We start from the raw sequence: 15589 nt of genomic DNA on the forward strand, positions 1-15589 counted from the left end.
TTACGTGTAAGTGAAAATCCATAAAGACCTGCTCGACTAATTTCAACCAAGTCATCTCTAAAAATTATTCAAATCAGAACATCATTTTTAAGCCCAATATCAAAGATTAGGACCTTGGAGCTTACGGCTGACTGTTAAGCAAAAATAGCCGTGAATACGTGAGATATGTATCGAAGTATGTAGAATATTTTATTGTTATCTTGTGACAAAAAAAGATAAAATCGGGTCAATATAAATGCTCAACATACACTTTTTTTAATTTCCGTTTGCCTTTATTTCGGTCAATCTGAGAGACCAGACTTCAAGCCGTTTATGGTGGTCAATACATTATATCTATACGATACGTATGTGATATTTTAAAGTTAAATATTTCTAGACCGCGGTCAAAGCTCCTTATCCCTAATATTGTGGTTTCTGATTCTTATGTTTCTTTATTGAAAGAGACACTACCTACACGATTATAGTCGAGTTCACAAGAGCGCGCCACTTGTTCTTCCTTTTCGCTATTTGGCGCCAATTGGAGATTCCAAGTGTAGCCAGGTCCTTCTCCATCTGGTCTTTCCGGAGTGGAGGTCTTCCTCGCCCTGTGTTTCACCCGGCGGGTACTGCGTTGAATACTCTTAGCGCTGGAGTGTTTTCATCCATTCGGACAACATGGCGAGGTTGTTGTGGCAAATGATATCGATGCGAGAGGGATAGAGCCATGTGTAGAAGTCTCATTCACTTGGGAGTGGCCAGAAACGATTCCTTTACATATGGCTTAAGCAGCTTACTTCTGGTCCTAGATGAAGTATCCTCTGAACAGCTAAAGGACATCCGTTTGAAGTCGAGCTAAAATGAGAAGGCGAATCATCCCTCTCCAGGGTTGTGCGCTGGGTTTGGGACCAACGAAATGGTCATAATATTATAGCCTCGGAAGAGAAATCACCTTTTTATTTCTGCTTCACGTGTTAATTTTTTACTCATAAACCAATGTATTAATTATGAGATTTTGCCTCTTTGTTGTTGAATTCATTGCAACTTTTTAAAATTTCTGAAACTACATATTTCAAAATGCTTTAATGAAGATCTAAATTATTGAGGTTTTAAATCGTGAGTAAACGATAACCTTCGAAATATTCAGTAAAAGACATGTTTTAATTTTTAAAGAATCTTTAATTCTTCGTTTGCATTTCTTAGTTCATTACACAGATTTGCATAACATTTGCGTATAAAATGTACATTTAAGAGAAATGTAAATAATCGTTCATATTATGTACTTTACATATGATACAACAACATTATTTTGATTTATACACTAAATTTCCGTACGTTTCTTGAGTAAAATATTTAATAATTTTTTTCTTTACAAAATATGCATTTCCTTTACGTGTTTTCTTTATATAAAAAGCAACAACAATATCACAAGGGTCCGAAGCGATAAAGTTCCGGCGACTACAAAAACAAATTAAGAACAGCAGCAGAGAGAAAGTCGAGACAGTGTTCAACTAAGTGAGAGTAATTAAGAGTTCAAGAGAAAGAGGTGCAAAATTAAATAGCTTACGCTGTGAAAGTGCAAAGGACAAAAGTAGCAAAAGTGGAAATTTGGAAGAGAGCGTAGAGCATGCTGGTGATATGTTGAATTTGTGTTAAACTTTTAGTAATATTGTGATTGATTGACTTTCGTAGTGCAGTGAAATGCTGAGTATCATTGTAGGCAGAGTATAAGGCGTGTAGGATGCGGTGCACACAGCGGAAGTTGAGGCAAAGTGAAGTGGCGTGAGTGTGTTTTACATTTGCTAAGAGTAGTGGGAGTAGTGAGCAAATGCCAGTTGATAACTACTACATTATTAATATTTTTATGTATTTTTTGTTTTGTATATTTGATTATTATATGCTTTTGTTTATTATATTTAACGGTTCATTCAGTCAGTGTACTTAGTAGTTTGTTTGAAGCTTTTCCTTACATACATTTGCACATCAGCTCGCTACACAATGCTTCAACTCACGAGTGCTATGTTGCTGCATGATTGCTTTTTGCATACCCTTCGTGTGTGCATAACGTGTTTTTGTATGTGTGTGTGTGTGTTTGATATAATTATTTTAATTTTTTGCGTATGAGCAACGTGTCCACATTCGTCCCTTGGTAAGGGTTTGTCTAAGTATATTTACATATTTGAGGCTTTTTAGTATAGTACAGCAATCATTTCGAAGGATTCACATGGCAAGGAAGATATTGATAAGGATATTAGAGGAATGGATTGTTTAGAATTGTTGCGTTGTCACATTATTACAGTGTGTGTGTGTGTGTGTATGTGTGCAGCGCGAAAGAAACTATTTTTGTGCTTTAACGCCTTTCTTTCGCATGCCACGCATCGCTTGCGGTTGAAATGCTTAACGACGCTTCGCTGGGGGCAAGCTGAGCAAGTAGTCGAGTGCCTTCTGGATTGCTGGTGGGATTGGTGGTGGTGTGGGCAGATGATCGCCCTGTGGCTGGAAGCCATTCTCATCGTCGGCAGCATAGTTGAGCGTAATCAGGTTGCCCTCCGGCGAGGTGTAGCTGACGGAGCCGCGCGCAATGATCACATCGCTGGTGTCCGGTGAAGTGGCCTTCTTCAGTGTTCCGGTCTCCTCGCCCTTAATGCCGTTAGAGGTTTCATAGCTGTCAGCAAATAGCAGTGGGTGGAAGAAAACGCAAGAGAGAGAGAGAGGAAAAGTGTGTATTTAGTATCATTTTTGTAAACAAATTTATATTCGTATATATATCAGAATGTAAATATTTTATAAAAATATACAAAAATGTCACTTTTCAAATTGCCTAACTTTCTAATATTACTGTTGCTTAATTGTTTTTTCAAACGCGTTCGCGCCTTTGACGTACACACATTGCAAAGGCCTTTCGTAAGCGCTCGCAGAAGATCAGAACCGGTAGTTGAGACATTTGCTTATTGCCTATGCCAGCACCAAAAAGCAGAAACATGACACTGCACAGCGGCAGGAACAGGTATTTCTTCGGAATTTCACATTGATTTAATTAAATGTTATTAAATTTTGTCAATTTAAGTATAGCGCAATAATAAATGAAATTTATAAATTGTCATTGGGAGATTTGCGGTATCGCCGGCTTGGCGACGACGTTAGTCACGTAGAAGGCGCTATAAAATTTAAATGTCTAAATTTCGTCGAAGTAGAATTAGCGAGTGAGTCGTAAATGATCAACTTTGAAGAAAGTTGTGCTATAAAGAATAATCTAATGTAATTTATTTGTATGCTGTGGAATGCTACTTTGGAATTCATGACTTTTATTTTTAATTTTTGTAAAACGGCTTAGTGTTCAACTAGCAAATTTTAATTAAGTTCACACGCAAATTCGAAATTAGCAAACATTGAGGTAAACCAAAGAAATAGAAGGAAAGAAATTAAGAGAAAACAATAAAAGACTAAGCAAAAGTCTATAGCATTAACTGTAATGCAAACTGACCGATAAAAATCAAGTTCATCTTTGTATTTGTACAGGGTATTATAGCTTCGGTGCAATCGAACTTAACTTTTTTCTTGTTTTAATACGCTATGGAATTTATAAAGCATTTTTGTAGCGTTTGCTGATGAATCGTCATAACCGAGTTTAATTTGAAAGTGATTATAATATAGTTAAGGGGTTACGGCGTTCAAAAAATCGAAACTGTGTTTTTTTAAGTCGGTGGGCAAGATTTCTCGAGAACTACTGAACCGTTCTTCATGAAATTTTACACAGGTCTTTGAAAAACAATTGTTAAAGACTTGGACGAAGGATGTTTATTTAGATTACAACTATTTGAAAGAAAATGTCCTGAAACTTTCACTGAAATTTTAATTTTTTGCTAAAATATCTGCCACAAATTTAATTTTCTGTTTTTTTCTTTCGTCCAAGTTCTAAGTTAAGGTTTTAACTAAAACACACATTTTTTCACTTTAGATGATCCTGTAAGAAGTTATCCTGCCAACGTGGGTGCATATATTTTGTGAGTGGTCACCGGACAAGGCAATCGCAATTTTTTCCGAAAAATTCATAATTTTTTTTTATTTATAAAGCATATTTCTAACAACAAAAAATTCGAATAAAATACTTATTTTTTTATATGAGAAAAAAATTGTTGATAAAATATTGAATTTCTTTTTACCCGAGGAAACCCAATTAACCTCCTGAGAGAACTTCACTGATTCAAAATAATGAGTTCGAAAGAATGTTGTACAACTTAGACCAACTGGTGTGGTAAAAAATAATTATAAAATGTATAAGATTATTATGGTCAATGTTTTATTACAATATATTTTACTTTGAAACTTTTTAAAGTTTGGTATAAAAATGCTTAGCCTTTTGAAGACATATCTATTTTATTTGACATAACCCGCACAGTGGGTTAAATTGCACCTCAATACTCTATTAAGAAAACCTAACTGAAGCTTTTTTGTTGCAATTCTTCCGAACAAGATATTTTTACAAAGAAATGCCTTTTTGAACTTAGACAAGATTGAAGTTAATCAAATAACATCGCTTTCTCTATTGGCATAAATAAAACGTTAAAAATGGTGTGTGAGGTGTCTTATACCAATGTCTTCTGTGGGTCCTACTAATACTATATTAAAGAAATCAGACAATTTCTGGTTTAATTCCAAAAGCATTAAAAAAACTGTCTTTCTCAAAAAAAATATTTTAACCTTTAAGTTCATAATAAAATAAAATTTAATTTGAAATTTAACACAAAGGAATTCGTCATTGAAATATTAATAATTTTTTTAAAGCAACTCAATAATTAAAAAAAAAAACATTTAATTCATTTAAATTTGGAACACGACAAAATGAGTTCTTTTTAGTTTTTGTTTTATTTAATTTTACTTTTTTTTCTGAAAATTCGACATTAATTTTGATGACATTTTAGTTTGCGCTTAATACAAACAAGTTAAGTTGAAACATAATATCCAAAAATATGCAGAATAATAATAAAAAATATATTTAAAATAGTTTTAAACTAGCTGAGAACATTAGTTAGTATATTAAATATTGTTTATTCGTGGAAAAGGAAACCGGCAAATATGTTGTTCTCACAAAGCTAGTTTTTGGCACTTATTTATTTACTATAAATAACAAAATTACTATTGAGTTTTAATTTCAAACGCCTGCTCAGAGTGGATAAACTTGTAAAATCAGTATAAATTGTCGACTTTATAGGTCAACTAGTGTCCATTTAGCTATTTATTATCGTAACTAATAGCACAAGCAGATACTTATAGAATATTCAAAATAGAATGGTTGCGGATTATTACAAAACTATGTAAATTATTTGCTGTGACGTAAAAAGTAAGCTTTACCAGATGCATGTTTTCTATTAATAATCTGCTATGTTTTGCTAGATGCCGCTCCTCAACTGAGCAGTATTATAACCAAAAAAACACTTAAGATCCGAACTTGAACTTATTTTGCACTCGTAAATTCAGCGCTAAATTATAGTGACTTCATAAAATGGCGTCAAAATACATACATATTTATTTATGACAAACTGCAACCATTAAATTAAAATTTGGCGGTTAAGCATGGAAAATATTGCAGATAAATCAGCGTTTCATTGAATAAGCCAAACTGTATGGCTGCATATTTGTGTTGGTGACGGGCGTTGAGTAAATTAAAAATTTATATGGCCGGTATTAGAATCACGGCGACGATAATAGTAAAATTGTCAATTTTTTTTTTTTAATTTTTTTAATTTTTGAAAATGGAAGAAAGCCAAACGCAGCGCTTTGTTTCGCGGAAATCTAGTTTATCTTTAATTTATCTTTAATGTTTAACCTTCTACTTTAAGCTCTTCCTTCTAAGTGAGTTATGACAGCTTCAATGATTTACGTCGCGATTCATTAAAATTTGGCATTCAAAATCTGTTTTGAAGTTTTATAAGCTTTGCTTGTTGACAAATAACGCTGAAGCGCGCGCCAACGTTAAGAATTTTTTGATTTATCTGTTTAATTTTTAAAAAGTATTAATTTTTTTTTGTACTTTGCATATTTGGCACATTAAAATTCATAAATTCGTAATTCCAATAGCCAGTAAACGTCAGGTTTAGTTATTTCAAACAGCTGCGGCTTGTATGGCTGCGCAAGTTCGTGTCTTAAGTCTTTTGTTGATGAAGTGTATAATAAAATGCGAGCGCCGCAAGGTATGCAACGCATTTGTCGCTTGCTACTCACTTGTAGTTGTAAGAGCCGTCTGGTTCAATATTCGATTCTTGACTAACAATTGATGCACCTGCCTCACCCTGCGCTTGCGGTGCGGCAAACACTGCGGACGCGGCGCAGCCGATCAAAAGTAATGTGATTTGCTGGAAGTAAAAGAATGGACGAGTATTTAATAGTTACGTATGGAATATATAATTGATATTTATAGATAATAATGCTGATTTTGAATAACTTAGAAATTATTAGAAAGTGTTAAATTAAAAAGAAATTTCTTTATGTTAAAATGTGATTGAAAGACATTTTTTCTGGTATATGATTTAGGTAACACTAAACCATAGTGAAATCCTTTATTCCTACTCAATAACTTGTTTAAATCTTACAGAAGTGAATGAGTTAATAACCAGTAGTACTTGTTGTTGCGAATTGAAGTTTAAAAAAATTGCTTTTGCAACAAATTTATTGAGTTTTAGTTGCATTTAATTGTATTGTTATTTATTGAAAAAAAAAAATAGAAAAAATCAATAGAAATCAAAGCCAATTTTATTTGGAGTTTTTGAACATTTTCAAAACACTGCTCATATAAAATGTTAACTATTGTAATTTCGAGTGGAATTTGATTTCATAATGAATTTTTCGGAAATCTTTCTGTAATTCCTCAATTGAAGCGTAGAACACTTTAAATTGAAATTCGCTGTTTATTGCTCCAATTGATTGGTTTTTTCCATTAATGAGATGAAATTTGCAGGGAAAAATGTGTGCATATATTGATGCATAGATTTTTGTATAATGGTATGTATATATGTACATATATAATACCATCAGTTGTATCAATTTACAATCACTTGAAAATGCACGTTCTTCATTAAAGCTCAAATCAAATTTTAATTAAGTGTGCTTCCATTGGTGAATACGAAAGTGAATGTAGGTTACAGATGGCGAAAGGCAGTCATACTGCAATCAAAAGATAATGCTCAAGTAAGAAGTAGAGTTTTTTAGTATCCATTGCAGATAATATTTATATTTGGAGCAAACGAGTAATTTGTTTTGTTAAATGCATTAAAATGAATGAATTTAGCAATCAGTTTCCAAAGAGCAAGTGGAAAGCTTTATTAGTGATACTTAGTTATAAGAAAAGTGAAAAAAATATTTAATACATTTACTATTGTAGTAAATGGGCCAGGATATGTAGACCAAGACAAAGAATTTCGTAAACAAAACTTTGCGTTGGTTGAAGTAGACTATGAAAGGCTTAAGCTTTTTGAAAAATCTTCGGTTGAATAAAAACTTATTTTTGTGCCTGCTTTGGGCACGTGAGTGCATAAGTATTATCTACCGATATCGAATCACTATGGCATATGGTTGCCATACAAACTGTACGAATAAAATCAAGCCTTTTTATGGAAAACTTTTTTATTTGGCGAGTTAGCTCCACGAAATTTGGCAAGGACTATTGCGCAAAGAAATTATACAATATAAATAATTTTTTTTCAGATCGGATCATGCTATATGATTGATATTGATAGCTGCCTTACAAGCTAAATGTTTAAAATCAAGTTTTTCTGTGGAAATTTTTTTTTTTATTTTTGTTTGTTATTCTAATGTTTTTTTCTTGCAATTAATAAAGTTTTACAAAATAGCAAAATTATATTTCTGAGAAAAACAAAGAAAGCCCCCCAAAAAAAAGAACAAATCAATAAGTCTATCATCAGAGGCAACATTCGAATTCCTTTCCTTTCATAATGTGTGCGAATAATGAAAAATTTGCATAATCACTAACAGCAAACACCGACATTAACCATTTACAAGCACAACTTCAGCTACATCACTAACTTTGAGTTGCTGAAACTTTTCTTCATATCCCCACACACACACAGTGCAATCAAGACAATCGCCACCCTTAATTACGACGGCATAACAAATTACCAACTATTATTGCACAATTGACAGTAGTTCAATAGTTAATCAATATTTTTACTATTTTACTTATTTCCAACATTTGCCCATTGTATTTATGTGGCTGCCTTCGTAACACAGTTGCCAATGATTTATTTAAGTGCCAAGCAACAACAACCCACAATTACAACTACTCAAATCGACAGCGACTTGACAGCTCATTGCGATGCCATTTTGAACACCTTTATTTATGAACATGAAATCTACGCCTCGCTTATTTGCACTCGTATGCAATTGCATACTGATAATGAGCACGAGTGTGAGTACTCATAGGCACAGCAGTGTTTGTGTTTGTTTTTGTTTTTGTGTACTTTTTTCATATACAGACATAATCAACTGTTTATTTGGCGGCTTTCAATGGGCAACAACAATGCGCTTAATGCATTTAATTACAGCAATTTGTTTGCAGCTGCCGTTATTGTTGTTGTTGGCGGCATTTTAAAGGGCGTACTTGTCGTGCTGATATTTCAATTTGAGCCGCGCATCTAATTTGCATTAGTAAGCGCATTATTTGCACGAGAAGAGCCCTGTCGGCTTGAGCTGTGCGCGTCTTTGGCAATTTCGCATTTTTGTTTTAATTGTGTGTGTGTGTGTAAGTGCTGTGAAGGCAATATTTAGCGCTTTTTAGTTCAATTTATTATTTTGTTGTATTATCTGCCTCCTGAGTGCCTGAGTGCCCATTCACAGCGTCTATTGTTGCAGGAAATGCGCGCTGCAAGTCAAAGTAACTGACAACGGTTGCCCAGAAGTATGAAGGCTTGTTGATTTTGTTGCGCAAGTCTTGCGTGCAAACATTTCTAGGCTTCCATAGTTTTTTTTCAGATTGCGTTCTAGCAAATTTAAATTATTGTGCAATGTTTTTTGTAGAATCAAGTGCATAAATTAAATATTGCGCAAGCGCTCGTTCGCACGTTGTTGTTGTAGTGCTTGGGTAAGCAGCGACCGAAAATTGTTTAAATATTTGCGCAAAATATTCGGTGAATAATGTTGTTGTGTGCGAGCTGCGCCCACAAAAAGGTCCAGCATATGTGACGGCGTTGCCACTGCGGCGAAGACAAGCAATGCCTCATAGCAATATGTGCATATGTTTACACATGTATATGTGAGCGCTCATTTTTCAACAATTTTTTTACCGAAAAACGTATATTTTTTGCGACATGTCTGGGTTGATATTTCACGAATTACCACACGCCAATATGTCTGAAAACAATGCCTGTTATATATGAACAGATCTTACATATATATATGCACATATACACACTCAAATGTATCGACATTGCTTTGCTCTAGTCTATTCTGCGCTACGTAGTCATCCGCTGGCATTCAGCAGCTCTTCAGTGGCTCTGCGCGCTGCTTGCCAGTAAGCGACTCAGCCACGGCGCGTTGACTCTTGCCATCAAGCGCTGCTGGCCGCGCTGATTTTTATGCGGTATTTCACCCGCTAATCGTTGCCTTTAGCAGGAAAATTGTGACAAAATTGCCCCCGTTGGAAGCGCCTGCTATGCGCGCCGGCGCATTTGACCTTTTCACATACCATAATGTGGCATGCCAATTGCCGCGGGCTTAGCTGGCGCACCAAGCTGTCGTTGCAGCTCCGCGCCTTAAGCGCGCTATCTGATAATTGAGCAACATTTAATTGTTGTCGTAATGTGATGAGTGTGGCAACGTGCTCGGCGGCAGCTCCTACCGGGGTTGGCACTGTTGCTGCCATTGTTGCACAGCAGAAGAAGCAGCAGCAGAAGATGCCACTAACGCCGGCATTTAGCTTAATTTTACTTAAGTGCTGTTGAATTTGTGTCCAATTTTCTTGATTTCATTTTAATTGTTTACGACCAGCGCGGCACTCGATAATTTATACTTTTTGAAAGCTTCATTTCCTTATCACATTCGAAAATGCTGGATGTGGCAAAGACGTGGATGCTTCGACCACAATTAAATGTTTGAATTTGATATCTGCGTCTGTGTTTATGTTTGCTTTTGACTTTTGCTGTGGGCGTTCGTGTTCACAGTTCATAAATTTTACTGTTTTTCTGTTTGCCATTTTTTATGTTTGGCTTGTCTGATGTGCTGCGCCAAATGACCCCACGCTTTGTGGCATGTATTAACTTAAGCAATCGTCTTGTGGTTTTTGTACAAAAATAAGGTTTATTTGAAGTGCTAAATGTCAAATAAACTTAGTGGGGAGCTTTGTCGATTGTAATTTGTGTTTTTTTTTGTATTTTTTTTTTTTACTTTTGCGAATGCACGCTTGGTTTTTCCAAATGTTTTTTTATATAGTTTTTGCTGGTAAATTATTAATTTTATAGATTTTTGAAGATTAAAATTTCATTTCAAATATAGATTGATGAACCAAATATGAAGAATGGTAAGAAATTAGTTGTGAATTTGGAGAAGAGTTCACAAGTTTAGACAGACGTCTGCATGATAGGAGCGATTGAGCTGTTCCAACCAATAATTTTTAATAAACAATACTACAAATCGTAAAAAAAAATGCAAAAAAATGTAGCATCACAAATTTAGAGTAGAAAGAAAAACGATATAATAGAAACTACTCAAATTGAAACAAAATTTGAGTGTAGGATATAAAATGGTTAATGGTGTTGGTTATATGTGACAGCGGCAGCTAAAAATTTTATGCTACATATATGTATGTATGTCATATGATGTAGTAGATCGTGGAAAACTCAATTTCGATTATTTTGATGATACGTTGTTTTGAACTTTAGGTGACGATATATTCATTTCATTTTATAAAACTCAACCGATCTTTATGAAATGTTAAACAGGTCTTTGAGATACAACTCTTAAAGAAGATTTGGACGAAGGGTTCTTTTTTCGATTACAACTATTTCAAAAAAAAAGTCGCGAAATTTCCTTTGAAATTTTAATTTTTTTGTAAAATTGTCAGACAAAATTTCATTTTTCAGTTTTGTTTTGCCTTCGTCCAAGCTCTAAGTTAAGGTTTTACCTAAATACGTAATTTTTTCAATTTAGACTATCCTGTAAGGAGCTATCCTATCACCAAAATGACGTCGTAATGGTCGAGTTTAAAATATTTTTCCCAAAAATTTCAGAATTTCTTTCTTAATAGTGTATTTTTAGAACAATCAAAAATTCTAATAAAATATAAAATTTGTTATTTGAGAAAAACAAATTGGAAAAAATGCTGTTTTTTTCCCCGAGGACACCTATTTACCCCTTAAGAAACTAACATGAGTGTATTCACCATAAATCACACCAGTTGTATATTATTTTATGTTAAAGCTAAGTGCCTGCAGTTGACAAATAATAAAGTCTAACGTTTTATTATTATAAATCATTTCAGCAAGGCAATTCAATTATTTGATGAGTACTATAAGGGCGTTGAGAAATGATAATGAAATTGTTGCTTTTCTTGTTTTAAAATAGAAAATGTATATTTTACAATGATTGTAAGAAGATGTTGTTGTAATATTGAAAAGCATATTAGCATATTTACGTTGTAAATAAAATATTGCTTTTAACTAGGAATTTGTGGTTTTTCAGTTTAATTTTTTTTGTTAATTACATTAAATCTTCATACTGATGACGCCACGGTACTCATAACTTTGATAAAACCCGAATATAGTATATTAATCCGTTGTAGTAATTTTTAGCAGGTATTCAAATAATGCAGACAAAAAGGTTACTTCATAAAGAAATATTACTTTTAACACATTTTAGTCTTAAGTTGTTTTGTTTTTGCTTTTTTTATCGCACGACCTAAGTTAAAATTGTAGAACTAGAACAAGAGTAATTGGTATTATTTTTATTGAAGATCCCTTTAAATTTGACTATTTTTAATACATGTTTACAATACCGTTATTATCATTGCACAATCGATAATGTAAGCCGAATAATGTCAAGAAAAAGAAATAATCGGAAAGTAATTTTGTTGCTGATGGCTTTATTTATTGATTTCTGGATCTTCAACGGTTTTGAGCTTGAAAGTATAAGGGAATAAGGTGTGCCACTTTGAGGACTTAATGGTTGATAATTCCCTTAAATGTCTTTTAAAGCAAAATTAAGAACTCGTTAAATATATGTGTTATTTTTCAAGAAAAAAATATCCATACAATTTTCCAAACACATAAATAATAACCCCTAATAGTTCAACTCATAATCAGCAAATTATCATTTGTTTTTGTTTAGCTGTAGTTACCGCTCAGCACAAATTAACTCCTTTTTGATAAGTTCTGACATTTTATAATTTAACTTGATATTTTTATAATTTAAAACCTTCCAAGGCAAACTCTTTCAATAGTACCGAAAAAATGGATAAAATGATGGAATTTTGATAACAAATTGAGTTTAGGTTTTACATAATAGATCGGAAAAAAGTATTTCTGAGTATTTGATACTTTGGCCTATACAGGATGAGATAATTACTACAAAAGCTATGAATGTTACATTACTTCAAGTCACTATTATTATCAGACGATCATTCTTTTAAGAAAAAAATAAAGCTCCGATAGTATAAATGTATAACTACATTCGTATTATATTATTTACTACTCATCACTTGGGTTATACAGTAACTACTTCAGGTCTTCTAACAAATGTGATCCATTCTGTGAAAATTCGATTTTTTAAAGCTTATTGAATCAAGTAACATTCACAATGTAAGACTACACCTGCTTGAACCACTTCGTTTACAAACGAATACGAACACTACTGAGGACATTTCAAGCAAACAGATTCCCAGAATTTTAATTGCGTAACATCTTTGCTAAAGAAACAAAGTCAATGGTTTGTTCCTAAGAGGACCTGAGTTGTAAACCACAAGTTTCAGAGTTTCCTTCAAAGATTCTTACACTTCTTGTAAACAGTTTACAAAGCGGTAATTCACTTGCAAATTAATCTTTCAATATGCAAAATTATTTTAGTTCAAAAGTTAAACGCTTACGCGCCACTTACAATTTTCATTTTTTCACAAATTTTTTCTCAACACTTGAACACTGTAACGTTATCCTTCGGCGCACTCGGCGTTTGCTTGTAACTGGCTGTCTAACGGTGCAAGAACCCTGCTGTTGCTTGTGGTTAATTGCACAAATGCTTTGTTAATGATCTCATAGCTGGCTGGTGGCGATATTTATACGCGCATGCGATGAGATGCAACCGGGATGAGCTGAGTTTCAGCTGAGATAAGCTAAACTATGCGCGCGCTGCACACGGTGTACGGAGAGGCAAGAAGCAGCGCCACTATAACAACCGGCAATAGCGACAGCGACAACAATACACAACTAACAACAACACTACAGCTATTGTACGCGCAGATAACTGAATGGGAAGCATTGCTAGAAGAGGCATCAGCATCAGCTGAGATGTTGCCGATGGTGGCGATGAAGCTGCCGCGTTATGTTGCTGTTGGTGTTGTTGGCTTCCGCCGCAGTTAGCAGCGAAGTCGGAGTTGCAGCCGCGCTGCCAAAGGTAAGCAATGCAAAGCACAGCAAGATAAGTTGAATGCAAAGCAACAACAACTTACAAAGTGCTGTATGTTTGTAGGCATCAAAACAGCAACAACAACAACAACAACAGATATAAAATTGAGTAAATAACGTTATGTAGTTACCGGTAAGAGAAGCTGCGGCAGCGGCGGCTGATGTGGTGGCTGCAACGAAGCGCAGTGACGCTGACGTCAACGTCGGCAGCGCTGCTCAGTTAAACAAAAGTGCAAGTACAAACCGTTTACTTTTAATTTGTTTTTGTTTTTGTTGTGAGTTTTTGTTTTTGCGCTTTTTGCGAATTAACTCTTAGCTGTGCCTTTGAAATTTGTCTTCGGCAGCGTCGTAACTCAACACTTTGTCGTTGCGCTTGGTGCTTTTTCAGCAAGTTTTCAAGATTTATTGAGTTGAAATTCGGTCTGCGGATGTGCACACCTAAGGCCGACGTGAGGTTTTGCGGTGACTTGCTGCCCCAGCGCCTCACTGCCTCACTGGCTCGGTGCCACGGTGTGCGCGTTGCTGTTTGTGGTCCCTTTACAGCGACGGCTAACATATGTCTGAATGGCTGGGTGGCTATGCAAGTGTGTGAATATGTGTGTGCGCACATTTTTCACACATTGCCCTGTCTGTAGAGCGCGCTTTTTGCAGGTTTTTTGCTTAATTTCATTTGTGCGACGCGGCGCATGCGCAACCTTAAGTTGATGAGCTGCCATATCTGATGTGGTGGCGTAGTTTTGATGGATGTGTAAAAGCGATAGGAGCATTTTTTCGCTCCAACTTATTAACACTTCACTAGTTAAATGTATTTTGTTTTTGTGTTGTGTAAAAAAATTTGTATTTATCTAAATTGCACTTGCCCCGTCTATCTTCATCTATAATAATATAAATTATAGAAAACGTGTTGCAATTATTAAAATGAAATTCGTCATTGCCAATAACAATTAACTGCGCATATTTATTAGGTGACCCTGCTGGTTGGCGGAAATTTCCGTTTACTGTTAAAAAGCCAAAGCATTTTGCGTCTAAATTTCTGTAATTAGTTTTTTCTTCATTCTAATGTAATCAGTTTTCCAGCGGCAATGCTCTGTGGTTCACGAAATAAATCGTTATTGCATTTAAATGTATTTAAATCAGTGCTAATCGGTGTGGCGCATCAAGATGATGAGTTGCTGCCGCAGTAAGTTTCTGGTGGTGAGGCAGTGGCGGGAAATCGCCGCTGTTAGTGGGTTTGTTTTTGGCTTGTTTCGAGCTATTGCGCGATTCATTACTCGTCGTTGCTGCCCATTTTCTGTTTATTACCTACTTTGCACGCCCGCTGCTGCCATTGTCGGGTCAAAATGTCAATTTTGTATTTTTAATTCGTCTTTGGCATTTGTTAATGTGTGTGTTAAACGAGGAACAGTGTGGTAAGATTCAGCAAATGAAAGTGAAATTAATATGTTTTGAACTTTATTTATTTGAAACTATACTTTTTTGCTCCTATAAGACATACTTCTGAAAATTCTTTCCAGAAAATGTACGGAAATTTTTTTAATCATATTTTTAAAACTTCCAACCATTGACTTAATCGCATGAGAAATAATTCCCATATGCCATTTCGTGCATGTATCCAAGAACAGATGGGCGTCATGGTTGATGGTGCCCATTTAGATCATCTTAATAAATGCAAGAAAATGGTGGCGGCCGATAGATTGCCGACCGAGCTATTCAAAACGGCGGCGAAGAACTCATCAGCTTCTTTGTAGTATATGAACGGACGAAAGCATGCTCAACGATTGGAATTTAAGTGTGCTTTGCCCAATCCACAAAAACGGATACCCCACAATCTGCGCCAACTACCGTGGGATAAGCCTCCTCAACATCACATATATAGTTCTATCGAGCGTATTGTGTGAAAGATTAAAGCCCATCGTCAACAAACTGATTAACTTTATCAGTGTGGCTTTAGGCCTGAAAAATCAACAGCTAACCAGATATTCATCATGCGC

The 15589-nt window shown here is 34.8% G+C and overlaps 1 protein-coding gene across 1 annotated transcript; it reads right to left on the bottom strand.

Moving 5' to 3' along the window:
• Positions 1-1134: 1134 nt before the first annotated feature.
• Positions 1135-13201, bottom strand: LOC120772212 (endocuticle structural glycoprotein ABD-4). The gene is made up of 3 exons (XM_040100692.1): positions 13075-13201; positions 6199-6329; positions 1135-2641 (listed from the first exon to the last, which is right to left on the bottom strand). The coding sequence occupies exons 1-3, from the start codon at positions 13081-13083 to the stop codon at positions 2374-2376; spliced, it is 408 nt and encodes a 135-aa protein (XP_039956626.1). The 5' UTR covers positions 13084-13201; the 3' UTR covers positions 1135-2373.
• Positions 13202-15589: the final 2388 nt, after the last annotated feature.

The sequence above is a fragment of the Bactrocera tryoni genome, chromosome 3 (assembly GCF_016617805.1).
Source record: "Bactrocera tryoni isolate S06 chromosome 3, CSIRO_BtryS06_freeze2, whole genome shotgun sequence".
In the NCBI taxonomy this organism is placed as follows: domain Eukaryota; kingdom Metazoa; phylum Arthropoda; class Insecta; order Diptera; family Tephritidae; genus Bactrocera; species Bactrocera tryoni.

What these genes read in the sequence shown, in the direction of transcription:
- LOC120772212 (XM_040100692.1), bottom strand. An exon ending in GACGGCTCTTACAACTACAA is followed by an intron (nt 2,642 to 6,198) that starts GTGAGTAGCAAG and finishes ATTTGCTGACAG; the next exon opens with CTATGAAACCTCTAACGGCA.